Source organism: Melopsittacus undulatus, chromosome 9, assembly GCF_012275295.1.
Source record: "Melopsittacus undulatus isolate bMelUnd1 chromosome 9, bMelUnd1.mat.Z, whole genome shotgun sequence".
Classification (NCBI taxonomy): Eukaryota; Metazoa; Chordata; class Aves; order Psittaciformes; family Psittaculidae; genus Melopsittacus; species Melopsittacus undulatus.
This window is the reverse complement of record NC_047535.1, coordinates 14,170,918-14,198,072: the sequence shown is the minus strand read 5'-3', so window position 1 is coordinate 14,198,072 and position 27,155 is coordinate 14,170,918. Positions and strand designations below refer to the sequence as shown.

The 27,155-nt window shown below is 44.0% G+C and overlaps 1 protein-coding gene across 2 annotated transcripts in view; it reads left to right on the top strand.

The window, feature by feature from the left end:
• PSTPIP1 (proline-serine-threonine phosphatase interacting protein 1) overlaps positions 1-24,840 on the top strand; it is a 51,525-nt gene extending 26,685 nt beyond the window's left edge. Inside the window, exons 4-15 of one of the 2 annotated variants that reach the window (XM_031045965.2) lie at positions 4,347-4,381; positions 5,430-5,536; positions 7,326-7,388; positions 8,373-8,471; positions 10,221-10,266; positions 11,105-11,184; positions 13,681-13,779; positions 14,398-14,494; positions 17,574-17,658; positions 19,171-19,241; positions 20,831-20,928; positions 22,870-24,840. In XM_031045965.2, the coding sequence (XP_030901825.1) occupies positions 4,347-4,381; positions 5,430-5,536; positions 7,326-7,388; positions 8,373-8,471; positions 10,221-10,266; positions 11,105-11,184; positions 13,681-13,779; positions 14,398-14,494; positions 17,574-17,658; positions 19,171-19,241; positions 20,831-20,928; positions 22,870-23,001 (1,012 nt within the window). In that variant the 3' untranslated portion in view covers positions 23,002-24,840. Of the gene's footprint in view, positions 1-4,346; positions 4,382-5,429; positions 5,537-7,325; positions 7,389-8,372; positions 8,472-10,220; positions 10,267-11,104; positions 11,185-13,680; positions 13,780-14,397; positions 14,495-17,573; positions 17,659-19,170; positions 19,242-20,827; positions 20,929-22,869 lie in introns of both variants that reach the window. The other variant, XM_031045964.2, reaches the window with a different exon arrangement.
• Positions 24,841-27,155: the final 2,315 nt, after the last annotated feature.

Genomic DNA, 27,155 nt, shown 5'->3' with positions numbered 1-27,155 from the left:
AAAGAAATGTTGGTAAAACTGCATTGGGTCTTTCTTCCCTGTGTGGCAGGAGGGGAGATGCTAACCATGGCCTCAGAGGAGACTGGCACTGGGTTGGTTTCATAACCATGTTATCAGGATGTAAGTTACTGGAGACAGAGGGTGAAGAGGTCTGCTGGGAAGTGGTCTGTAGAGTTCATGTGGCAGAGAATTCTCTCCATTTCAGAAAGAGTGTTTTTAACAATTATGATAAGAACAGAACATTGTAAATCATGTTGCTGTTCAAACTGAAACCCACCAGAAAGGGAGGTGAGGTTATTTCATGCTCCTATTCACCAAGCAAAGATAGAAAGAAAATTAAGAAAGACCTGTGGTTTTCCGGTTAGAAGGGCCCGTTTTACCTTCCTGTGTACGAGATGTAAAGGGAGTCTCTGAATTACTCAAACCCATCTCTAAAGGCAAGTATATATATAAAAATGTCCAAAATATCAAGGCTAAAGCTGAAAAGAAAAAGGTGTGGTGCAACCACGTAGGTGGTGAGTGAACCTGTGACTTGCACTGCCACCGAGACAGCTCTGCCATGTACACCTCTGGTGCCATGAAACTCAGCTTTGGATGATGGGGAAGGTACCAGGGCCTTCCTACACATTTTCTGGTGGTCCTCGTGTCACATAGGCCTGCTGTCCAGCAACAGACCAGGTCTCTAGCAAAAACCAGGTCCAAAATCAGAGAGAAAGCAAACACAGAGAGCAGCCAGGACAAGTCCACTTGGAAGTGCAGTCATCCCACGCTGGTCCAATCACATCCGCCTCCTGAACCAAGTACAACCTAATTCTGCACAGTGCGTAAGTAGAAAGAATTATGATCAGATGCACTGCTCCTCATACCTGGACTGTGATGGTGGGCAAGTGCCAAACAAAGCACTCAAATACAGGAAGCATTTGCTGCCTTGAAAGCATGGGACAGGTTCTGCTGGGAGAGATATCAAGCCAAGCTCTCAAATGACGCGTTCTGTAATGTTTACCCTGTCAGAGGAGAGCCACAGGGACTAGCAGTCAGTGCCCTGGAGACACTGGGTTGCCTTCCCAGCTTTGGTGTGCTGGGTAGATCTGGGTAAGTTAATTTTGGAAAGCGTTTTGCAACCCACAGAACAATAATGCTGAACAATGGGTGAGCTTTGTTGTAATGAGCTTCCCCCCTTGATTTCCCTGCTCCTCTAAAAGCTCTGCTATTGTCCTTCTCCAACTGAAAAAACGAGCACTGGGAAGTGCAGCTTTTACAAGAGCAGCTCAAAGCCGCTGCAGTGGAGTAGCAGGAGAATACAGAACCAGAAGGCAGCAGCCAGGGTGGGTGCTCCCGAAGACAGTAGGAGTATTTTAGCCACTAGATGGCAAAGATCACCCGAAGTTGCTGCAGAGCTGCTGTTGCACAGGTTCTGTCTGTTCCCTTTACTCCGGATTCAGGGTCAATCCTGTTTCTGCCAGAAATTCATTGTGACAAATCCAATCTTAGATGTCCAAGGGGGAGTCCGTTAACAAACACCACAGTAAATTTGTGTCCAACCCTGTTTTCAAGGAGGCATCTGCAGGGGCCTCCAGGTAGAGAGGATAGAACTCTATCAGAGTGTCCAGGAAGGTGAGGCACCCTCACTTCTGATGCTCCGCAATAAAGCCCTTATTAATCCCGTTAGAAAGTCAGACCCACCCATGAGAAATGGATAACAGATGCTGTACATACAAACCAGCACAGCCACAATTAAAACTCACTTCGACGTCAGCTGCATGAATTGCTTCCATTAAACCCTCCAAAGCACTGGAATGTTGCATTTCACTGATCTAATCAGAACCCATAGAAGCAATAAGGAGCTAATATATAGTGCTGCTGCAGCAGCTCTAAATCCTAAGGGAATACCTGATGGATCCATGGGTCAAAATTGGATTTATTTTTTCTCTCCCACACATCACTTGGCACAATGATGTATTTGGTACTCCCCTGAGCCCCATAAGGACAAGGGATCTGAGCCAATGATTATAGAAGGTTATTACAGAAATAAGGAAGGAAATGGCTGAAGTCTTTTTCAATCTACTTATGGACTGCGGCCTTGTCCCACTCAGCAGCTAGCGAACTGGCTGGACAAATCTGTGCAAGGAGCAAAAGGCAGGAGCTTTCTGGAAAGACCATTTGAGACCGTGCAGGGAGGAAACTGGTCCCTCTCCAGGTCAGAGCCAGATGTGTTATTATTCCAGAAGACACACTTGTCCTTACAGAGAGCCAGCAAACAGGAGACAAGCTTCATGTATGGCTTACGGATCATGAGCTGCTCTGGTAGCTCAGATGCCTGGAAAACAAAAAAGCAGGAAGTTGTTTTTGTCCTTGATACGTACTGAGAAAGTGCTGGTTTCAGTATCCACCATGGCAATTCTGCCAGTCTCTGTATAGCCTGAATCACCAGCAGCAAGTGGAAAAAAGCAGTCTTTGGGCACAAGAGATCAACACAGCATGCAAACAGTGTGTGCAGTTTGCAGGTGTCCTCTGCTTTTTAAATGGCAACATTTACCCATTCCAGGCATGAAGTTGTTGGCATATTCTCCACCTCCTATTGGAAAATCCACACTAAAAAAGCAATTTATTATTCCTTGAATATGCGTATTCTTTCAAAATAATCCATTAGAGCTTTGGGGTGAGCAAGAGCTCTCTCTGCTGCTCGTGCTCAACCTGTCTTTTAATTGCAAGCTTTTAACTAGCTTAGCTTGTTTCCTTTGTGTGGTGAAAATTTTGTTTCCATCAATATTTCATACCAGGGTTTTGTTTCTCTTCCCCTCTAAAATGAGCCTTCAAAATGTTTAAGTATTATTAGGACAATACTGAAAAGTACTCGATCCAGCACATTTTGTGTCTTGTCTCAGGAGATTCACCTCAACCAATCTAGTTGACAGCTGAAAGAATCAAGCAGTTAGCTCAATACTCATCTTCTCTGCCTGAAAGTCTTTTCCTCATATTTCTATACCAATGTGGATTTGGCAGTGGACTGCAAAGCGATATCACTGAGGAGAGGTCCAGCCTTTCCCATCTCCTGTGCATTTTAGTTATGCCTGGCAAGGCAGCCCTGCTACTGGGGCAGCAAGCTTTGATTAGGAAACAGATGTCCAGCCTAAATTAACACAGGGCAATTAGGATCCTTCATGTGTCTCTTAAGACGCCTGAAATGGCCCAGGAGATATAGAATTTCCCTACCCATCTGCAGCTCCACATGGCTGGGAAGTGATATGCATCCTCTTCTGGGCTCTCCTAGTAGCTAGGCTGCAGCCAGGAAGACTGCAGGGGCTTCATTAACAGGCTGTTCCCTGGGCGCCCGCCTGGCGTAGACCAGGGCTCCATGGAGATCCCAGACCTGTTTCCTTGAGGGAACACTCTGAGGCTTGAAGACACGCTTTCTAACCTGGAAAACCTCCAGCTCACACCACAGCCCTGGCTTCTGTGTATAGAAATGCCCTGCCAGCCTGCAGGCTAGGAGCTAGAGGAGGTTAAGTTGAAAATGCTCTTATAGACTATGCTCTTTCCCATCACTTCTCTCTGGTGCTTGCTTAAAATGGGCCCTGGATTGTGAAAAGACCAGGACATCAAGCAATCTGTTGTTGCCCTTTCATGCCCTTCTGCAACTCTACATTGTAGGACCACTTATTTATGTAGGTCCATCTGGACGAGCAGCATAACATCTCTTTTTGCCGTACTTCACAGCCCAGCACGAGGCCTGATTTCACGGCATGGTTTATTCATGCTGTGCTTCTGGGATGCCGAAAATCCCCGGGAGCAGCAGGGTTTCAAAGCTTCCCTGGGCTCTCTGCACCGTTTGTGTGTGTTAAAGGAGAGCGAGCTGAGCCACACGGGGGTGCTCGGGAAGCACGGTACGGAGGATGCTGCAGAGCGGGGCTGCTCTAGCTTCAAGGGTGACAGAGGAGGAGGAATCTGCTGGTGCCGCATTCAACACAGAGGGTGGAGCTGGTTTCGCTCTACCTTCAGTGCTCCAAACCCCAGTTCCCCTTGACCGTCTTTATTTCATGCAGTCGACTCGTAACCATTGGCAAGGTGCAAGAATAAAGAAACGCCTGTTAACGTTCACAGCCACAAATAGAGTGGGATTAAAAAAGAGGGTGCACATGAGGAGTAGCACAATTCCTTGCTTCATGGAGCATTTTATTGCATTTCCTGATGGGAACAGATTGATGCTGTTGTGCTTGTTAGCGTGGTCAACTTTTATTACAAGACTATTAAGAGTTTTATCCCCTATTCTGAGGGAAAGCTTTTTCTCTAGATTCACAGTCCTTAGAAGCCTGTACTAATAAAGTGCACTTGTTTCTGCCTCACAGCACACTGAAGGCAGCATTTGAGAGGCTCAAGCAACGTAAGTATTTATGACTTCCTTTCTGATCTGGATAAGACAGGCACCCGATGTGCTCAACCCCTCGGGGGGTCTTTCATTCTCTTTCCCCCTCTATTTTCAACCTTTCTATCCCAGTCTGTAGTGTGGAGAGTGGAGGGAAAGGACTCACTGAGAGTCCTCCAAGGCTGGTCACTCAATCCTCTCTCCAATGGCAAAGAAAATGGCTTGTTCCTCAAATTAGTTTTGTCTGGATGAGGTCACAAGATACCAGCTCTGTTCCCCCTGCTGCAAGCCCCCGGCCTCAAACCAGCAAATGTACCCAAGGCTGAACAAAACCCTTTCACACACAGAAAATGCAGCACCATCACAGCGACCGGGCTACTGGCACCTGCTGCTTAGGTAAAAACACCATTTGAAAGGCAGCTGGTGAATGAAGGTATTTTTAGAGCCTGGGTGGGAGAGCTCAATACTGCTGGAAATGGTGGGGTTTCATTTCAGAGGCACCAATGCCGACAAATGGAGAGGAGTTACCGGCCACTTCAAACAGCATCAGCCAGGTGCTCTGACATTCAATCAATCCCTGCCAACCCTGTGGAATTCTCAGCTTGCAGCCTCCTCTAGTGACACTTGTACAAGGCTGGGTGCAACTGGCAAGCAGAGGCAATGACAATCCAGCAGTGTAGGGGAAGGAAGGCAGACACAGGGTGTGGTGGCAGAGGCCAGAGCTCCTTCCCTCCCTCTGCCCCACAACATCCTGCCTCCAGCCCCAGAAGGTGCTTGGGGTAAACAGGGCTCTGCACTTGCCAAGGCTGCCTGCTCCTCCTGTGCAGCAAGGAGTGTTGCCCATGCATTGCACAGCCCTGAGAGGAACTGCAGTAAGCCCCACTGAGATTGTGGGAGCCCTCAGCAATGTCAGTGCATGCAGAAACATAGGGAAGCCTTTTGTTACAGCTGCTTTGTACATTAACTAGTCATGCAGTAGCCACATCCCAGAAACATCTCCTGAAAAACATGACTTCGTGTTTCAAAACCTGTCCACTGACTGTATGTGAATTCTGATTTGCTTTAGAAACTGAAAGTGTTGGAAACTCTCATCTCCAGCTAGCAGTAATGCTGAAGGATGAACTGAAAGGAATAGAGGAGTTCCGAGAAAGACAGAAGGAGCAAAGGAAAAAGGTGAGGAACTAGAGAAATGTCAAAACAGACTGGGTCAATAGTCCATGCTGATGGCCTGTTTCCAGCCAGGAGCTGTGAATACTGCCCAAGAGGATGAAACGTGTCCAGTGTGCCCCGCTCACTCCACACACCAGGCTGTGACAGAAAATCTCTCCCTGTTCCCAGCTGGAAATAAAGCAGTGCTCTGAACTCAGCAGACAGGCTTTACTCACTTTTACTCTTTTGGGTGTAACTGCAGATACTATTATTATTCCTGCAAGACCATAATTCCTCCTTTGCTCTTTTTTATACCCTTGCTAATTGGGCTTCTTTGGTATGATCCTGCATCATCTCTAACACGCACTACAATGGAGGGGTAATGCATTTAGAAACATAAAAGCAAATTACTGTCATGCTGAATGCAACGCCAGTATATGCTCTATTACAAATACGTGGAATAAACACCATCTAGTTGATGTTGTATAACAAAAATTTCAGTACCTTTAAGGCTATTTCATTCCCTATGACTGTATCCAGCTCTAAGTCCCTTGAAAGAGCAGCTCCCAATAGAGACAACAGTGGTCACTTAACACCTTCTCTGGTTCCATGGGGTTGAAGACAAAGACAGGACAGTCACTTAACATTCAAAGCACTGAAGGAAGAATAACACCTTCAGTTCTTTGCTAATTCTAAACAAATGAAAATGCACATTACCAATATCCCATGTCATAAAAGTCTTGTGTCTACAACCCTGACACACAGGAACTTGGAATAGCAAGGGGCTCCAAATATTAAAGCAGGTAAAACCAGTGCTGCTCTGAGATTTGAGGTCCACTGCAATCTGATGAAGCAAATAAGGCATGCTAAGACACAGAGCAAGCACCTACTTCATCACCATTTGTATCCCCACCACTTTGCAGTAGGATTTCCAAGGAGAGAGGTTCTCTCTGCTATTGAAAACACTAACAACTGGAAACAGAGAGACCTGGAAAAAACTGCTTTGGAAACCTAGACAAGCTGTTTTCTCCATCCAGCATGTGCCTGTGAGGGAGTAAACATTAGACAGGATAGTCAGTGTTTGTGGTAAGCTTCCCAAATCCTGTGATTTGTGTTTCACTGGAGCTGCTCTCAGGACTGTCCTATTTAGCCCAATGAAGCAAGCCTCTGGGTAGGCCCACAGAGAGTTTTGCTTGAGCAGAATATAAAGGACCAAAAGTCCCACTGAGGAAACACATACCCTGCCAAGTACGAGCATATCTCACTGCCACATAAGGCTGGGCATATCACAACTAAAGCCATAAAAGAGAATTCAGCATTGTCCTTTGGGGACAACTGACCAGATGACGGTATGGAAATCAAACTGCATTGAGCATAACTTTGCCAGAAGCAATGGAATATAAATTACACAGGGATTGTTTGTGTTTAAAATGAACAAGTACCCTTGCTCATGTGGGTGAGACACTGGTTTGGTCTGCAAAAATGTGGGATCAAGCTCTTGCGACAGCAAAGGAACTCTGCTGGCGGAGCTGATGGGCACTGTGACTGGGTGTTACACTGTTTAATCTCCTTAAGAAAATAAAGGGGGGGAGGCAGAGAAAATGGAGATCTCCATCCTCTCTGCTATTAATGGCAACCACTGAAGCAGAATTATCTTGGATTATTGTTTTTACCTAGCACTTTGATGCTCTCGGTATCACTTAGAAACTGTCCTGAGTAAAAGCAGAGTGAAGTCATTTTCCTCATCCTGCCACTAAAAGAGGGGGCAAAAAGTGTGAGGCAAGAAATGCTAAATTCTATGTGTTTCTTACAGTATGAGTCTGCAATGGAGCGCATGCAAAAGAGCAAATTGTCCCATTATAAGAAAACAATGGAGGTAAGCAAGGAGGTTTTGTGCAGGTTTCTCAATGCAAACAGGCCCTGGTTTGAGGCAGAGTGAATTCTGCATCACTTGTACCTATAATTAAAGAAGGGTCAAGAGTGTGTGAGTGTGCAAGAGCATGTGAGAGAGACACTGTGATTCCTGCTCCAAGGAGAAAGCTGATCTCTGCTGCACCCACGGAAGAGTCTCCAAAATAAGTATTCGGAAAGTCAATTGGAATGAGCAATGCCTCAGGTCACATAGGATTTCATTCTTCCTAGGCAAGGGTACTTACAGAAGCACATGGAATTTTTCAGTCTGTGTAAATACAATTTTAGAACCAGTGAGGGAGTCTTGTAAACAGGAGGAAACCTCTCCAACTGGAACTGCAGGCAGCTGGGTTTGGTTTCCAATGGGCAATTGCCTCTAAAGAAAAGCAGTTGCAGATCTGCCAGGGCTACAGCTGGAACTGTACTAACAATTTAAATTTAAACACAGTTTAAATTAGAGATTCTAAGTGAATCTATAAGACATGTACATCTTCTTGTGTAAAGAAAGATTTCTTTTGTTTCCAAGACTGGGGTGGTGGCTTGATCTCACAGCTTGGAGCAATGGGCAAGGCAACACACTGACTTTGGCACCTGATGCTCCAAGTCACACTATAGTAATGACAGTTCATCCCCACTGGCACCATGGGAATGTGTGCTCCTAAGTTTGTCCCTGCACTGTAGCTTGGACAGATGCCTCATACACTGATGGTGCTAGAGCTGTCTGTGTGTTCCTGAGCACCCCTGGCAGGGAGCTGGTTGCAACCGTGTAAATCAATTTCAGGGCTGCAGGAAAAGGACCCAGTTCCTAGCCCAGTTCTTCAGTTCTATTTTTCTGTTGCTCCAACTTTGGCGCTGATTTTCCCCTCAGACTGCAAACCAGAAAATGCCTAGAATACCATTAGAGACAGTCCCTAATCCAGACCTCACATTTGGTTTCATTTCCATACAGTCAAAGAAGACCTATGAACAGAAGTGCAAGGAGGCAGATGAGGCTGAGCAGTCCTTTGAACGGACAAGTGCTTCAGGCAACCAGAAGCAAACAGAAAAGGTACCTTACAGGACAGTGCTCTTTGGGGTTTATCTTTTTAAGGTACAACAGAATCCTATTGAACAACCCATTCTGTGGGCTGCCAGGGACTTCAGTCCCTTCTAATTAGCCCTTTGAATCAAAATGAACACAAAGCCCCTTCCCAAGGAGGTCTTCCTTCACGAACTTTGGTAACCCCAATCTTGTTTTGCAATAGGCCTAGGTTTTCAAAAACGCTGGGGAGGGATTAAGTTATCCAATTAATTTATCCCAGGCTATAACCCAGTTGCTCTATGGATCCTGAAGGGAAACCGATGGAGATTTTTCTTGGAAATTCTAATAAAGAAGGAACAAGTCAGAAGTGTGTCATGTGGTAGGATTTGCCTTTTAGCTGCTTACATTTAGTAGGCAGAGAAACTTACATTAAAATGCATATTTTTCCTCAACATTTTTCTCCTTATGGTTACTTTAATTTCGATGAAATTTACAAACTCAAAAATAAATCACTGGAAATTAAGGCACTGCAGTCCTTCATTGCATCGTCTTGATACTTGTAGCTGACAATTCACTAACTTTTAATGGGAACATTTTACAGCAGAACAGATGGAGAAAACAAAATAAATGAACTCCCTTTGGCTCGATAAAAATCAGTGCAGTGTAAGCAAAAAGGATCAAAAATCATCTCAAGGAGCAGGGGGATGGAGGCTCTAAAAACAGCATCGCAACCTCGCATTTTATTTCCAGCACTTGCTAATCTTTGATGAACAAACCCCTCCAGCTTAGCTGCAGAGAGGGGATGAAATCCTGGCCCTACTGAAATGACACCAGAACACTTAGCAGCTTCAATGGCATCAAAACCTGACCCAACTCCTGTCATGCAGAAGGATCCCAGGGTACTTTCTTGCCACGACTGCCACACACATGCCAGCACATCTGAAATGTGCAAAGGCACACCACAAGAAACACTGTGGGCTGTTTAATTATGTGCAGCACCCGCAAACAGTTTGGGCCAGGAAGCAGGTAAGAACGAAGCTTATGTTCCCAGCTTACTACACATTTTCCAACCAGCTGTGATGAGGAATATGGTCATAAGAACCCCTACCTAAGCCTTGTCTTGAAGGGCAGAATGGAAGAATGTATTACACTGATGTCTAGAGTTGTGTGTTAATGTACTGTCATCACCATCTGTGCAGAAAGAGCTGGGAGTACAGAGCTGTCAATAATAGCTGTAGTCCTGTTTGCTAAAAGCTGCAGGGTTTTAAAAAGGAAAAGTTCTACTTAGTGTGAATTTTGCTTTTAGGCTTCTGAGCTGTCCTGGGAAATGCTTCAGTATTTGCAAAGTATTTTAAAGGCTGTATTCTTTTCATCTGTGTTAAATAAGTAGCTTTGGAAAATGAAGAATTTCAACTGCCATTTATTTCTGCTTGAAAGTATCTATTAGAAAAGCACATCAAATACTTAAGAAAAACCAATTCAGCCAACAGACACAAGATTCAGGCTGGATCATGCTGGCACCAAGCTCCTATGGCAGGATGTCTGCATGGAAATATGTAAATTGCCAGACTTCCCTTGAAGTCAGTGGACCCATAGCTGCATCTGTGAAATTCTGGTTCCTGCCTCTCCATAGCACACATTCAACAGAACCATGCATAAAGGCAGGACAGTGTTTGCAAGTTTGAGAAGACGAAAGGGAGCAGGCAGCAAAAAACTTAGCCAGAAGCAAACCATATGGTCAGAAATTAATTTGGGGTCTTTCTTTTCCTTTTTCAGAGTCAGAACAAAGCCAAGCAATGCAGAGACGCAGCAAACGAAGCAGGTGATGCTCTCTTTGCAACTGAACTAAGATTTCTCTCAGCAAAGATCTGCCAGCAGGCTGATTTTGACAGAGCACCATCCAAAGCATTCTGGCTGCCTCTGTTTGAAGTCAGGTTTTCCAAAGGCATCTACACCCAAAGATTAATGAAGCAGCTTCTAAAGAACAGCAAGCTGATAGTGCCCTGCATTCCCTTTCCTTTGTGGGGATGCAAGTCTCCTGCTTTCATGACAGAATTCATAGAAAACCTCCTTTAGGGACTTCACCCAAGACCCTTAAAACAAGTTTGAAAGCACAGAAGAATGATACTCAAATTGCCCTTGGCAGGCCCAAACCAGATACGCAGTCCCCAGGTTCCCTGTGCATGAGTATCGTAGCATTCTCCAGGCAGGAACACAAAGTATGTCCAGAAGGACAGGCCAGCAGTCATCTGAGCTGGTTCATGAGTTCAGACTTACCCCTCACTGCTCATGTAAGAGTTTACACTAATGCTCGTTTTACCTGGCTGGCTCAGCACAGAGCAAGCCTAAGGATGCTCAATGCTGAAGCACTGAGGCTCTTAATCTCCAATTTCCATTACCCCACTGTAAAGTTTACAGGTGATCTGCAAACCACACAGAGAGAATCCTCCTCACTCCAGTATAAAGTTGCAAAGAAGAAACCCCCAAATACCCTGTGGCCCACCAGTTTCAAACTCACACATTCTTGCACTGCTCTAGCAAACCACAGGCCTAAAGTGCAAGAACCACAGCAAACGCCCAATAGGAGGGAAAAGAAAAAGGCTGTATCATTTTTTTTCCCCTAACTGTTGGATTCCTATTATGTGTGTGTGTGTTTACAGAGAATGTGTACAAACAGAACATTGAGCAGCTGGATAAGGTCAGGACAGAGTGGGAACAGGAACATATCAAAACCTGCCAGGTAAACATTGACTTTTGCAGCAATATATTTGTGTGCTCTGTATTTGATCTTACTTGCAGGTATCAGGCTTAGACCTGAGATTTCGCCCCAAGGGTTTTGCTGTTTGCTCTATGTGGAGTCTCAGTAGATGTCTTTGCAAAAACACTGCAAAAGCTAGAGTTGATTTAGACATAGCTGCTAGCTGTCCTGCCTGCACTCTCCTTGCTTGCTCCTGCATATGTATGTAAATACAAAGGAGGGGAATCAGTGCAGAGGTGTGAGAAGTGGAGCAATATAGTCCTGGTACAATCTATTGGTGCCAGTTTTCACCCAAAACTAAACATTAGACTACAGTAGCTTTAGGAATGATCCATCACAGCCAAGACAAGGTTGTTTCTCAAGTAACTGCTTTGTGACAAAATGTAGTATCAGTAGAAAGTGAAGAGAAACGTAGACAGGAAAATTAATTTTCAAAGTGAATTTCAAAATAGAAACAAGAAATTAATTAATTAATAATTAACAAACAGATTCCCTTCAGAATCTTTATTTTGCACAGCACTTTATATTCACCTGCCCTCTGCCACAGCCTAATCTTTCAGTTGAAAGGTGGTGGTGGAGAAGTCTCTGTTCCCATTATGCTGAGGATGGGTGAGGAGATCTGTGCTTGCCTAGTAAGCTTTGCACAACAATTTACAGGAACTGGCTGACATCCAAATCAGCCACATATTTGGTCATATTAATTTTTCAAGTACATTTGCCCATCTGCTAAAGTATGATTTTGCTATGTTTACTTGTTGCAGGCTTTATTTCCACATAAAATGAAATGCCAGGAGCATAGCTTGTCAGTTCTCTGCTTCCTCTTAAATATTCCCTATCTGGGAGGACTGGAAAGTCCCATGGCTGGCGCAGCAGACTTTCCACAGAAATTCTGCCAAGCCTTAATTTTCCCCCTTCTTAAGAAGCCAATGAACAAGTGAGGTGTTCCACAACCAAACACACTTCATTTCTCCCACATGGCTAAATTCTGAAGAGCCCACAGTGCCTGTAGCCTCCCTGCTGCTGAACACATTCATAAAGGAAGGGCATCTTGGTCATCTTTTAAAAGGGCTTGTAGATAGGAGAACTGAGAGATTCTTTTGAGGAATTTAAAACTAGTAACTAGCACAAAAAGCAGCTTAAGATCCCCAGCTTCTGGCTTCACAGTGGAGAATGTGGAAGAGCTGAAGTTGCTTAGGTCTCTAGCTGAGTGCTGCACACCTGTACACCAAATTATTGGCTAGCAAGTGGCAGCAATGGGACAGAGAGGGGCAGTGCCATATTCCTTGGAATGAGATGTCCAGGTTCACTGTCAGTCTATCGCACAAGCACAAGGTATGTGTCTAACACAACACCCAGCTCTGCCTTGCTAAGGACCTGACAAGCCCAGAGTCACTATGCTTCCCTCTTTGCTGAGCTGCATTTCCTGACAGGACATCATTTACCTGGAAAATTCCCAGTGAGCTCTCATGCTATTTCAGCAACCCCTGCAGGGCCAGGCTGCAGAGATTGTCTTTTTGTATTCAGAATGGATACTGAAATACTCATCCTCCATCCTTCAGGTACAAGCTTTTTCTGTTTTCTCTCAGAAACTGATCCCAAGGCCAGCTTATTCCCCTGATGGGCTCCTTTTTTGCTGTTTAGTTTTTAGATGGCAAGATATTACATGGCAGGCAGCACACCCAGCTAAATGTTCTGCTGAATACTGTACACATTTGTGGTGTTCTGGACATAATTACTAGCAAATGGTGATGGAAACAGATGGCTGGAACCATCTGAGCATTTCACACCTCTTAGAAACCAAAAATTTATGTTCTACTTATAGAAGTATAACTTAAAAAATATCAAACCACCCTGATCTAAGTTCTTCAAGTAAGAGTTGATCTGCCTCTTCCCCCAGCTCAGTTCACACTTCTCTCTTCCCCCTTCATTCTTCCCAAGCTGTGCAACAACAGAAAAATCAGTCAGATGAAGGCAGGGACTGAACTCTGAAGAATGAAAAATGCCTTCTCTTTACCATGAAAAGGACCTCAGAAATGAAGAGAGGCAACTCCAGAGAGTCTCACATAGTTTCAAAAGAGAAAAGTATGGAAAGCCATTTTAAAAGGCAGATATGAATAGTGTTGGCTCTTCCTCTGACATAAATACAACCTTTTCATGCTAGTACTCTACTGATCTGCTAAACATCAAGATTTCAGAGCAGACTGGACCTCAAATCTGAAATCCTTGGCAGTCAAATCCAGATCCTGATTCCTTTCCCCTGCTTTGTTTTCATCTATAAGACATTAATTTGGTGCAATCAATTAAAACAACTTCTTGAGCTCAAGGAAGTAGATGCAGCTTCTCCAGTAGCTGCAAAGACATCCTTTACAAAGGATGCTTCAGAACAGTTTGCAGACTTACCAGCTTGGCCCTCTTGTTGCCTGCAATGCAAATAACTAACTACCATGAGTCTACATCACATCCCCTCTTTGGCTTTAGGTCTTCCAGCTCCAGGAGTGTGATCGCATCACCATCCTCCGCAACTCGCTGTGGGTTCACTGCAACCAGCTCTCCATGCAGTGTGTGAAGGATGATGAGGTAGGGGCACCTGCCAAGTAACTTTTACATGCAGAGGAGGAAGAGGAGGAAAAGAGTACTCTAGCAGTACAGCACTAGCTTGCCCTTCTCTGTGCCTGCTGACAGCAAACTGGCTGTTGCGCAATTTCAGTGAGGGGGGAGCATTCTCAATTTAGCTTGTTCCCTTCTGGATGCAAACCAGATATATGGCTGGATATAGACACTTACATGTCCCCTCCCCTCAGTTTGTTGGGTGTGCTTCCAGCTACCAGAATGTTCGAGTGTATTTGGGCTGAGGCACAACTTTCAGGAAGGCATCCACTCATGGTCTCAAAATTGGAAGACAGAGAATATACTAGATTTTACTTTGAATGGTTGTTTCCTGCTATTGATTTCTTTCTTGCATTGAAAAGCCTTGGACTGCTTTCGGAATCCTCTCTTAAAAGAATATCCACAGCACAAATAAACAACTGTGTTTACAAGAATGTCTGTATGGGGGACAGGCTGAAGATCCATCCAGGTCTGACATGTACCAAGTATAAAGTGTCTTTTAAGGGGAAAATGTTTAGAAGAGCATTACTCATTGATTTAATGTGAAATGTTACAAATGAAATTCAATTTTTGGGTTCTGTTTTGTAGCTGTATGAAGAGGTTCGGTTAAGCTTGGAGAACTGTGTTGTAGAGTCAGACATAGACTACTTCATTAAAGCTAAAATGACAGGAACACAACCTCCAGGTAATTATGCCTATTGGACTTGCCTGATGAGTCACCCGGGAGGCTGAGGCTGCAGCTGGTGCAGTACATGTCCTTTGGAGCTTCTGCTCCCACTATTCATTGCCACTCGCCCATGCCTCACTCCCTGCTCACTGTGCTGCCACCGCTCCCTGTGCGGCATGGTAAGTGGCATAGATGGATGAACCACTCAAAAATAACCCTCCAAAACTGGAAAAAAAAATAAAAGAGATGTTGTTTTGGCTTTGCAACCAGGCTCATTTCACAGGACAGCTGAGCTGATGCTGCTAAGGAGGTGGCAAACTGCCTTGCAGAGACAGCAACCTCAATTTCCTGCAGTGGTGACAAGTCAGAGCCAACTTACCATGTAACTGCACCATGGTATCCCCTTGACAGAGATGCTGCCTCTTCATTTGCAGCACAGAAAAGACCAGACTTTCAATTTTGTTTTGTTCCACCTGCCCAATGGGCAGTAACATCTTTTGTCCCCTCAGGAAGCTGTTTGTATAAAGGCAAGACCCTAGTTGTGGGAAATGTTGAACAAACATTTACATGCAGAAGCAATGCAAGGCTCACAATCTGCCCATTCAAGCCAAAACAGCCTTTTCATTGAGTTCAATGATCAAAACCTCTGGGCTGAAATGGATATTGAGATACCAAGAGCTAAGAGTAGTCATAAAATGAACACATGCTGCTCCAGGGTACTTCTCCACACACATCATGAGAAAGGAGGCTATCTAATGTTTCACATGGCCAGATACAAACCACAGCCTCTGACTTCAACAAGCAATACAAGATACTCACAGACTGAGTGGTGCTTGCACTTCTCTGCAGCTGCTGCAGTAAACAAAGATTCACAGCCTTTGTAAAAGGAGAAAAAAAGCCGTATTTCATCTCTTCATCAGTTGATGACACATATCTGTGCTAAAAACATCTCTCCCTCCATTGTTTTTAATTTGTTCACAGATACTGGTTCACTTCACTATCTGCTCTAACACCACACTGCTAGGTCAAGCAGGAAATGCCCTTAGCATGTCCTCAACAGTATCAACAGAGCTCACTCCCATTCAGAGTGGGGAATAAGCTATGCAGTCATAAGAAAACTTTATACTGATAAAACCCAGATAAAAAACAAGGAGTTGTATAGGTACAAACATCAGCAGGGTGTTTGACATCCCTGTCCCAGGGGATAGTTATCTCATACAGGAGCAGCTTACACCCCTTTGATTTCATCACAGAGCTTGGAGCTGGCAGCAATTGCACCCCAGCAGCTTCTTCAGCAGAGCTGGATGCTGCCACTAACTGAGCACTGAGCCTGGTTTTCACTCAGCCTTTTCCATCATTACACCTGCAATGATTAAGAATTGGGATTGGGAGAAATATTTTAAATGAATATATTGATACTGGTGCACTGGATGCCATTTTGCTGCTACAGTTTATTCTTCTTCACATAGCGGATTTAATTTCACTGATATAGGAGCATTTACCAAGGAAAAACTACATTTGCACTAGCAGAAGGGAGTACTGTGCCTTGCAACAGCATGAAACAACTTCTGTATACTAAGAAATATGTAATTCTCAGCTAGTTGGCTTTTTTCCTATGTGAGATTTCTCATTCTCCAGTTGCCTAGGCAATTTTCTGCAAACAGCTCTTGGCTATGTCAGGACTCATTTCTAATAAGAAATAGGTGGGAAAAACCCTTGTGAGCTTTCTGAAAAGCAAAGAAAGAACTGCCTTGCTTTTTTGATGGATTTTGGTTTTTTATTGGGTTGCTTTTTTATTTTTGCCACCTAGGTGTCATGTTCTGGAAGTAACATCCTTGTATCTCCATAGCTCTGGCTAATGAGTTTGCACAGCAGCACATGGTGACCTGTTGATCTGTTTTATTATTTGCAGAATGCAGGAGAAAGCCCACATGTGGTTTGCATTGTGTAGCAGACCTTCATCAGTCTTTCAGTTTCTTGATGTGATTGCTCATTGCCCTCTTCTACCTCATCTTACAATCATTATAGAGTAGGAACTACCAAGGTAACAGCCTAGAAGGGCAATAAGAGACCCTTAAAATGCTCAGAAAGCTCACTAATTACCCTCAGTCTTATTTGCAAGCATTCTTCACACTAGTTGCATGTGCCTGCTCTACTTATGATCTTGGCTGACCCAATGTGAGAATGTCAACATAACCTTTAGCCCAAGTCCAATGCCAAAGTCTTAATTTGCTGGTATCAGAACTGAGATAAAACAATATCACAGACTTCACTCATGTTTGTTTGGCTTTAACACAGAGAAGGCAGAAAGGGCATGTAGCCAGCAGCTCTAAGCAACCACACTGGGAGCCATGAGATGAAAAAGAAATAAATCCATGTGTAACTATTTTATCTGTAAAGCTAGACTTGGAAATGGTCTCAATTTCACCCTTAACACCACCATGGGGGAGAGGGAAGGAACTGTAACATAACTGTATTTAAGAACAAAACCCAAATATCACTGGGTAAATGGCAAATCAGCTCTCAGAAGGCTGACAAGGGAGATATGAAAGGTAGAGACACTCAAGATCAAGCACAGACCAGAAAACTGCTCATTACTGCTGCTAGCAATAAGATTCAGAAACCTCCCAGCTCTGACAAAAATTCCTGCCTCAATACATTGAGAAAAAGAAAGAGAAACAAAACACACTGCAGCCAGCTGTCTCATGAACATGGTCTCAGGCTTACAGTCACCGTGCTCCATTCCCTTAAATCCTGAGCTTCAAGGCAACAGAAGAAACAGTCATGGAGGAAACTGCCTTCTGCATTAGGGTTAGCCACAGCTATTAGAATGGTTCTTCAGGACCTTGACTCTGTTAATCTCATATCAAACATGCCTTTCTACCACAGATGTATCTGCTTACAATCACTTGAATGGCTTCTGTCAAGTCCCCAGGTCCCCCCATGCTGCTCCAGCCACATTATAGGCTAGTGCAGATAGGTGCTGGATTGCAGTTTGCTCCAGCAGCCCAGTGGTTGTAAAGGTGGGTTGCATTCTTGGGGGGGTAGAAAAAAGTCCTGCCAATGTGTACATCTCATTTTTATTGCCCTGTTGCAGATGCAATAGGATATGAGAGCTACTACAGCAAAGAACCAAACAGAAACAACAGCAGTCCAACCCAGTCTTGTGGGATGATGAAGAGGTGAGTGGCAAACTTGAGTTCCCAGAACAGGTATTTCTCTATATGAACAGCAATGTTTGATGACAGGAAACAGGACCTGCAAAGTTATTACTTCCTTTACTGTGGCAACACATACATATCAATAAATATAACTTGACAGAAGAAGTAAACCTATTAAAACCAGAGTGAGAGTAATTTTGCCATAGCCTAGTGGGAAGAGAATCAGGGGATGTGTTCATAAAACAATCAGTTGGCCAGCAGCGATAGCAGTCACTTATTTCCTCTTTCCTAGTGAGTCATGGCACACAGCAACAAAACCACTTTGTTCAAGGGAGGGTAAAGGTGAATCTTGCTGGGAGCAAGGGCTGGGGAGAGCTGTCTTTTTCGGCAATACCTCCTGGCTTACGGCACCGCCCAGCTGAGCAGAACAAAGAGCTGCTCTCTGTAGCTAGACCACAGGGAAAAGCACTGAGTGGAATAACTGTGATGATTAGGGAGGCAATTTCTCTTTTTCTGATCCATTTATGCTGGTAAATGCTGTCACATGGATGCAGTTATATCAGCAGAAGAGCATGGTCGATCTCTTGATTTAAATATTTTATACCAAAATGACTAATTCACAGTGGGAATGGCATCATGTTTAAAGTAGAAGAGCTTTATATTTTGACAAGCCCTATTACACAGCAAAGACAAGAAGCAGGCTGTGATGTCCCATTTAAAGTGTGGTTCAGGCTTGTTAGGGAGCTGATAAGGTTTATACACAATGCCCTGTTTTACAGCTGGAAACCGGATCTTCTGTAACAATGAGTTCTAATGTTGCGTCCTCTACAGTCACAGAAGACAATTGTACTGCTGTGTAGAATATAACTGCTCTGCATGGGCAAGTAGCCAAGAGAGGCTCAGCCTGAGTTTTGCAGAAACCGTTGAGCTTGGATGTCCATTTTCCATTAACACTGAGTATTTACTAGCTGAAAAATCAACCCCCTTATATATGCCTAAAAGAAGCAATGCTATTTCTACCTATGTTTGAGAATCCTAACCTATTTCCTCACTTAGTTTCCAGTACTCAGCAGTGATATAGAACTGGGGATAGATTAAAAATAAGTATCTTCTTTTTCCTCCTTAGACTCAGTTTTCAGAAAGGCTGTTATACAAGCTTTGGATTTTAAATTGCACCAGTTTTCCTTAAAAATGGCAATCTCTTCTAAACAACTGATAATTCTCACCATATTAATGTCAAATAATAGGAGTTTTGCACTTTGGTGCCTTCAGACCAACAATAAAATACTATCTGATGCGGTTTATGCATAGTTTAGTGATGGCTGACAGTTCAGTATTCTGCTGCATTTTAAAATGTATTTTTAACGGAAGATAAATTTATCTGCAATGAAAATAGACAGCCACAGGAAGAGGTGACATCTACCCAGTGCTGCAGCAGATGGAGGGAAGGTTGAGTCAGACAGCTGAGATGAAGGAATGCTCATACCCAGTCCTCTTCACTCATTTTGTCATTGGTTTCTCTTGGCTCCACAGATTCTCTGGACTACTGCATGGAAGCAGCAAACACAACACGGAAAGTGCCACTCCTTCAGCCCCTCCCCTTGGTATGCCTCTTCAGGAAATAGGTTTACCAGATGTGTTTGGTTTAGATCACATTGCTAGATCAAGCTTTGACATGGAGCACAAATGGCGCAGCAGATATTTACATGTCAGCAGTCAAGAGTAAGAGAAGACTGGAAATCAATCTAGCTCGGATGTGTATTAAACAAATTTCCCAGTTTAAAGTGCCAAATAATCCATATGATCTTCAAAACCACTGTCTAGGCAAGGGGAAACTGTACATTCAGAACATCACAATCCATCTTAGCAATAGTTTTCTCCTAAAGTACAATATACTACCTCTAAAAAGCCCATGAGAATACATAGTTTTTAACAGACCAGGTTCATGTCTTATGAAGGCAAATATCCACCTTGTTTCACAATTACAGTGTCTTATTGTAATCATTGCAACCAGGCATTTAACATGATATTTAAAACAGTACTTTCACTATGCAGAAAGTAACAGCTGATCACACTTTGAATGGTTCCATTTAGACCAAAACCATTTAAACTGTGATTTTTGCTTAAAGAAAACAAAACACTGTTTTAGAACAGTTTTACAAACACCCCATACCAATTTCCTTTGTCAGACCTGCCGGCTTGGGCACCCAGAAATGAAGCCTATCTTAACTTGTTGCATTTGGTCCTCAGCCAGGGGAGACTCTCCAGTGCTACCAAACACCCGCTGGACCTGCTCATGTAGAGCAATGCTGTGCTGAGCAGTTGAGGGTAGCCACTCCGGAATTCCCTCAGGCTAGGGACACGAGGCAAGAGCGTTCCCAGGACAAGGCCCTCAGGAATGGCAAACTCCCTCCGTGTTCAGCTTTTTCAGCTGCTCCCATGCTTGCCTTTCAATATCTGTGAAGTCCAGGAGCTGACAGTGCCCCTTAGAGCAGGACAACTAACCCAGGGATAGAAAGGGGGAAAGTACAAGCACCTTGGATGCTGTGTGCCCTGTCAGTGTTATCATCCCACAGAGAAATCGCTGTGGGGAAACTGTGCTCACCCCAGTGGCGGCGGAAGCTCCCAGGCAGATGCTGGGAGGAAATAAGAGGTTGCCCTAATTATGACAAGCTGGATTAAAGCAACATCTGCCAAGACAGTGACGTCAGTGACAAACAGCTATCTGGGAGCTATGTAAGCTACCAGCAAATGTCTGCTAACCCATCGGCACAGTGTTTGCCGTTTTTCTCAAGGGAAAAAGAAAAGCCCTGTGTGAGTCACTGAACTGCCAGAATTTGATCCTACCAGCTGCAACCATTTTAAACCACTTTAATCACAGCATTTCCCTCTCTGGACATTGTGCTTCTTCAGGATAAACATTTTTCCCAACCTGGATGAGGCTAAAGCTAGTGTCCGACCTCCCACTAAATCCAGGGTGTACTATCATCTAATCAATGGGACACAGTTTGTGTGTAGGGCTTTGGGCACAGTTCACAGCAGCTTTTCTATATATGTACATCTCCAGAGAGAGAGAGAGCAGACACCCTTGTATTTGTGAACTCTTGCATATGATCTCATGCATTTAGAAGCAACTGAACTCTTTGTTTCTGTGGATGGGTTTTACCTTTGTCTTCCCCCCCCCCCCCAGCAGAGAAACCAGATGGGGTCTACGCATCCATTTTTGAAAATCAGCAAGCTAGAATCACGGCATCACAGGACTACAGAGTACTTTATGACTACACAGCCCAGGTAATGAAAGGCTTCAAAATGCATATCTCATAGGATCAGATTTAAAATAGATGATGTTGATCTGATGTGGAACATCCTGAAAGTGTTGATTCTGTTTAGGAGGTGTTATCTTCACTTTGCAGCCAGGGACACTTAGAGGATTACTGGTCAAGATCACATGCAGAAGCCAGGAAACCCAAGTGCCAGTTCCTGGCATACATCACTAGATGATGCTGCCTCAAGATGAAACAATAAGATTTTTTGATTACACATTAGTGCAATCACCCCTAAATTAGTGCTGAGCTGTTACAACCTCCTTCTAGAGATACAGGAGACCACAAACACAAGGAAAATGTTATTTTTTAAGGAGTGATGACTAAGTACACAGTACTGTGCACTCGGAACTTTCGTCTCTTTTGAAATGTTTTCCTAGGGAAAACAGCTACAGATTCCTCATGTAAGAATATGTGAGAGATGCTTGTCTAGGAACTCTCTTTGATCTCACTTATCACGTGGATAGCCCTGCTCCAGTTTAACACATTGGCCCTCCATGCTGGAGAAGACTGAATCTGCATAAAAAACACCCTTTCCCTGTACATCCACATTGTAATCTGCAGAATCAGAGTGGACGTGGTCCATGTACCAAAAGGTTATTATATGGAGCAACCTGCATCATTAATGGAGATACTGAACTCGCACTGGCTCCAGACCTATCTAGGCATAATACTGTTAGTAAAAGGTTATAAATGGACTGGTTATGAGGTTTTTTTTTATTCAGGTGGACTCCAGAACCTCTTGGACTCTTGTTAAATCATTACCCCCAATGGGACTTTGACAGTTTAATTACATGCCAGTTTAAATGTTCATTTTATTGGCTTTAGATCAGCAGAAGGAGCAGCAGCCAGGAGGTCTTCAGGGAGACCCCCACTCTAAGAGACCTGCTATCAATAGCCAACATGGAAGAAATGCTGGCATGTGACAAAATAGGCAGCCAGATGAAACAGTGAAAGGGCTGGAAAGGAGAGCTTTCTCTTGGGTACAGCAGCACTCTGACACCCTTTATGATATAGTCTTTGTTTTGCTTTGTTTTAAACACTCTTTTATTATTTGCCTGAAATGTCACGCAAGCACAGCTGAAAGTACCTCCCAAGGAGACTGCCGCATCTCTCTGTCAGATCCTGACTCCAGGAGTTGCCTTAAAAATATGACACACACAGATTTTCCCTGCTGAGAAAAGTGCCTGTTACTACTTTCAGTATAATGTATACGGAGGCCTCTCAGTTTTGAGTCTGTTCGTACCTACTCAGGTACATTAAATTTAGATTTAGCTGATATGACAAATGTATCTGGAAGCCTCTCTTACTCTGTTTTCTATTTTACTACACTGCAGGTAGCAAAGTGGTTTCCTATGGAAAATAGGACAGACCCACTGAAGGGGCTGAGAGCTGCCCGAGAGCTCAGCAACAGCTTCTTCCATTGGTCTTGGAGATAAAAGTTACCCAGCTCAGGAAAAGTCACTGGATTTCCTCTGGTCACTGCTGCTCTGTATTAAAAGAACCCAGAGACCTATTTAAGGCCTGGATTAGCAGAAACACTGTTATCATCTCCCTTGAGAATTAAGCTGTGTACTGCTTTATTTAGCAACACCTGCAGACTGCACAAGGTTCATGGTCAGCTGGTTCAGGACAGTTGTATTTAACCCCTTCCAGCCTTCCCCAGTGATACAACAGTCAGGGTGCTCCCACGAAGGCTGGGCAAATTTGAGGATAGTAAGGAAACAACCACCTCAGCAAGTGCTTAATCCCCTCACTGCCTGCTGTTTCAGGCTCTTTCCCAACCAGAAGGGCACTGGCAGACTTCTGATGAAAGGCAGGGTAAAAAAACCCAAACAAGCAGGCACATGTTTGGTCCCTCCTGTGCTCTCAGGCTAATAACCACATTGCTGTTCTGGTCTCCTTTCAGAACATGGATGAGCTGGACATCAGTGAAGGAGACATCATAGTTGTCATTGAAGAAAATGAGGATGGCTGGTGGACAGCAGAACGGAATGGGCAGCGAGGCTTTGTGCCAGGCTCTTATCTGGAAAAGCTTTGAAGAAAAGAAGCCTCAGACTTCAAAAATACTCTAGTACAATGTCACCCCACCTGACCAAGGGCAACCCATAATACTGTCTTCTACAATTACCAGTCAGGAAATAATAACCAACTGACCATGCTTTCCTCTTCCTTCCTCCTGCCCCATCCCAGCACCTCCTGGCCTACACTGTCTGCAAAACCCAATTAGGAGTTTTGGTCCTTCCCATAGCTCTTCCTCCCCTCAGCACACTGTGCTGCCATCAGTGTTGCAAAGCTTCATGAATTCGGGAAGAAAATCCTACCCAGAACTGACCTGCACTAAAGGAAAAAGACCCAGGAAGCAAATGCTACAACTCCTGGATGGAGGACCACCTCCAGCCAGCCTGTGAGCCATCCTCATGGTCACAGCAGCCACGTTCTCTGCCGTGGATCCCTTCCTCTCACTGCACAGCCTATGCACATTAGTACTAGAAACACAAGGGACTCCCTTATTATGGCCATCTCCTAATACAATGAAATACATGCTACCCATGCCTCTGCTTTGTACTGGATTCTGGGGCAGCAAAATGAAGGCAGATTGAATCCAAGGCTTGCTTTTGCCTTGGTTGGTTTCCCTGACACTTCCCTGGGATTTTTCATGTTTAAAGAGCAAGAAAAGCAACAAACAAGCAAAGCCTCCAGCAGTGCTGCATTGCCCTGATCCTTCTCCTCTGAGCACCAGAGAGAAGTGCCAATCACCTCCTCATGCAATCTGCATACCCATGTCATCAATGCATTCTCCTTTCAACACCTCTGTCCACCTGGCTGATGCTTCCACATCTATCTCCAGCCTCTGGGACTGCTGGTGCAGAAATGGCCTGGTTCCTTTCCAGGCACTTTTAATGTGCTAGTTCTTCAACAAACCCTCTTCAGAGGAGTCACACTGCACAGGTTAACTGTCTTGCACAGATTTCAGCTCTATCAGTCTTTCTAGTTTATTATTTAAGAATGTTTCCAGCGGCCACTGTACTTCCCAAGGGATCATAGAATATCGATAGGCAGTTTCTGCCACTTCTCCCTCTTCAGTATTCCGAGATGGTTAGAATGAAAAAATAAAATAAAAGATGTAATCTGAAGCAGAGCACACTGTTTCTGGGGCAGAATGACCTTGTTTGCCAAGGTTTCAGCTCTCAAAACTGAAACAAGGCAATGAAGATTAATCAAATTGCTACCCAAAAGGCACGGAGCAGAGAGGAACTGTTAGCTAAGACACAGCAGGAAAAACAAAGAGAACGCTACACAAAATAAAAAGCCATAATGGTCAGTGCAATTATTCCTTAAATGAGACAGAATGAAGGTCAGAGGCACTTGCAGTGTTTAAATTGTTTTAATTTCTTGTTTCAAGAATGGAATAAAAGCTGCTGCAAGCCCATTTTCTTTAGTTCCTTGCAGTCCTTTGCACAGGCACACTTGTCCTTCCCATACTTCCCGAAGTCATCATGCATCAGTGCTGAAGGGCTCTTAGTACCTCACATTTGCAGAGGCTCAGAGGAACTGCAGGAATTTGAATGGCATTTAAGGCACTAGGATATATGAACAGTAGTGCGCCTTTCTGGCTGAAGGTGTTAATGACAGGTTTCTGTGACCACATCTGAACTGAACAGTGATGAAAAGACGGACCACAATAACCGGCAGCTAGGCCACCACAGTGTAAATGCTGCTATCAGAGAGAACTATCACATCACTCCTTATGTACAGCATGAGAGAAAACCTAAAGCATAGGATTTAATATATTGGCTTCTTCAACACTCAGCCTTCCAGAGAATTGTAATAAACCAATGAATACTGAAATAAATTTAGGTGGATATTTTGCAGATTATGAGATGCATCTCCTCTAATTTATGTATGACACAGGGGTTTTGCTAAGACTCTGGGGGCCCTGACAGGCTCACACAAGCCACTGCAATGCCCAGTTCTGGTTACCCTGAAATCCTGTTACAGATCACCTTTGGTAACATGTACCATATGGTCTACATCCCTGACAGACAGTGTAATGGTGCCTGCTGCTCCTACCCCATCAAATACTTTCTATTTTTTTTTCTGTTTAACTCAGGAACCTGGTTTCCTTTCTACCTATGTCTTCTTCTGTCAAGTAAATACTGTTGTAAGTGCAAAACGCTACAGATTCTTCAAAATCTACCCAGTATCATAGCATTTGGGTCCCACATGCGAACTCCACACTGTTCAGGAAAAGGAAAAGCAGGAGCAATATCTTCTCATTACTCCTCTGCCTTACACTGCAGAGTGTGGCTGATAAGTAATTACCAAGCCATATCTACGCAGTTAGCCTTATCAGTGTGGCAGCACTTGTCAGAAATAGAACAGAGATATCAAGAAATACCCACACCCACTGAGCACACCCACAGTTGAGGTGTCACCCACCCTCCCCATCAGTAGGAAAAGCATGAAGGTCAAATGTAGGTTACTGTCCTAATAATATTGCCTTCAGTGTTTCCTCTCCAGCTTGGTAACACTTGGGCAACAAAACTGACCCCTTCAAGTACTCATTTAATTTTCAGTGAAGATAGGAAACTGAAATGGGTCCTTTCCAGTGGGAGGCATTCTTAAGCTGAAGTCTAACATTTTTGGTTTAAATTTTTTTTGGATAACACTTCTGGTGAACCTCCCCTTTGCTTGTGAGTACCAGTTTTTGGCAAGATGGTGCCAGTCAACATGCAGGAACAAAACAACAGTGGCAAAGTCGTGTGTTTGTCAAGTTAACTCTTATTTCATTGTCCATATCTGACACTGCTAGTGCTCTGGTTCTGAGTGGGACCACACACAAGCTCTTCCCAGACTAGGCATCATCTGTCCATTACATGTGAGTGGCAAGAAAGATTTGGACTCATTTCCCTTATGAACAACAACAGAATAGGAAGGAACTCGGGTTGACACCTGCTGTTCTTTGAGATGGATTTTGGATTGGAGGAACATAACCATAAGATTTATATGAAAAAGTAGTGGTAATCTGTTCTATTATTTCTATAACGACAAGAATTCAAAGGTTGGAAGTAGGTAATTTACGCAACACAGGTATGTATATTATTTTCCTTTACCATATAAAGCAGAACAGGAAAACCTTAAAAACAACACTTAACCAAAGATAACCATATGTTCTTAGAAAATGTCTACAAGTGCAGCCTGAGGCCCAGAACACATCTCAGCTCCTGTATATGGCACTAAGAGCCCACAAGCCAGTAGTAAAACTTGGTCAAAGTAGTGTTAGACCAGAAACAGAAAGATCCAGGAGACCCAGCTTGAGGCCAGCCAATGCAGACAGTGCTTTACTGCAAAGAATGGACGATCTCCTGCCAAGCTCACAGGTCCACTGCTACAGACAGCAAGCTTCCTTCTAGCATTTGTTACAACTAGTCACCTAAAAGGAAGAAATCAGCCTCTTTACAGCTGAGCAGTCAGGAATAGCAAGAGCACAGTGGCTGTTCAAGGTTTGAAGTTCTTGCCATCTCCTTGAGAACCCTGGCTTGAACTCTGCGTTACAGACAACCCGGACATACTTCAGCCAAAGTGTTGACAGATCATATAAACAAGCCATAAACAGCAACAAGTCTTACCTTGGATTCCTTTGCATCCTGTTTCTTCAAGAGGCGCATTCGATGTCTGAATCTTCTTTCCAGAGGTAATTTTCTAGGTAAAGATTCCCAGTTGCAGCTCAGACCTCACTGATTACTGAGTGCAGTTAAATGGAAGCACATGGATGCCAAGCCATTCATTACAAGCCAACATCAGGTTGGATCCTGGCTGGGCATTAAGAAACATCTAACCTAAAAACTGGTGGATAACAAATGCCCCTTTTCCTCTGGAACTATGTAACCTCTTGGCTGTATCATTGCTAACTGGCTTAACTGTGCAGGCTCAGAGAACCCAGGGGACTCTACATCAGTACTGTACAGAGTCTGCTGCACAGAAAGGTCACTGTTAACCTTCAATATGAACTAGCAACAACCCTGCACAGTACAGGACAAACTGCAGAGGCCTGAAGAGCAACCTCTGCTGCCCAACACCACCTCTTTTCCCTTGCTTTGTTCTCTGACTTGCAAAGGATGGGCCTTGAAAGCAAGGACAGTTACCAGCCACACAGCTTCATTTGTCTTCAGTTACTAGTGAGCAAGGAGA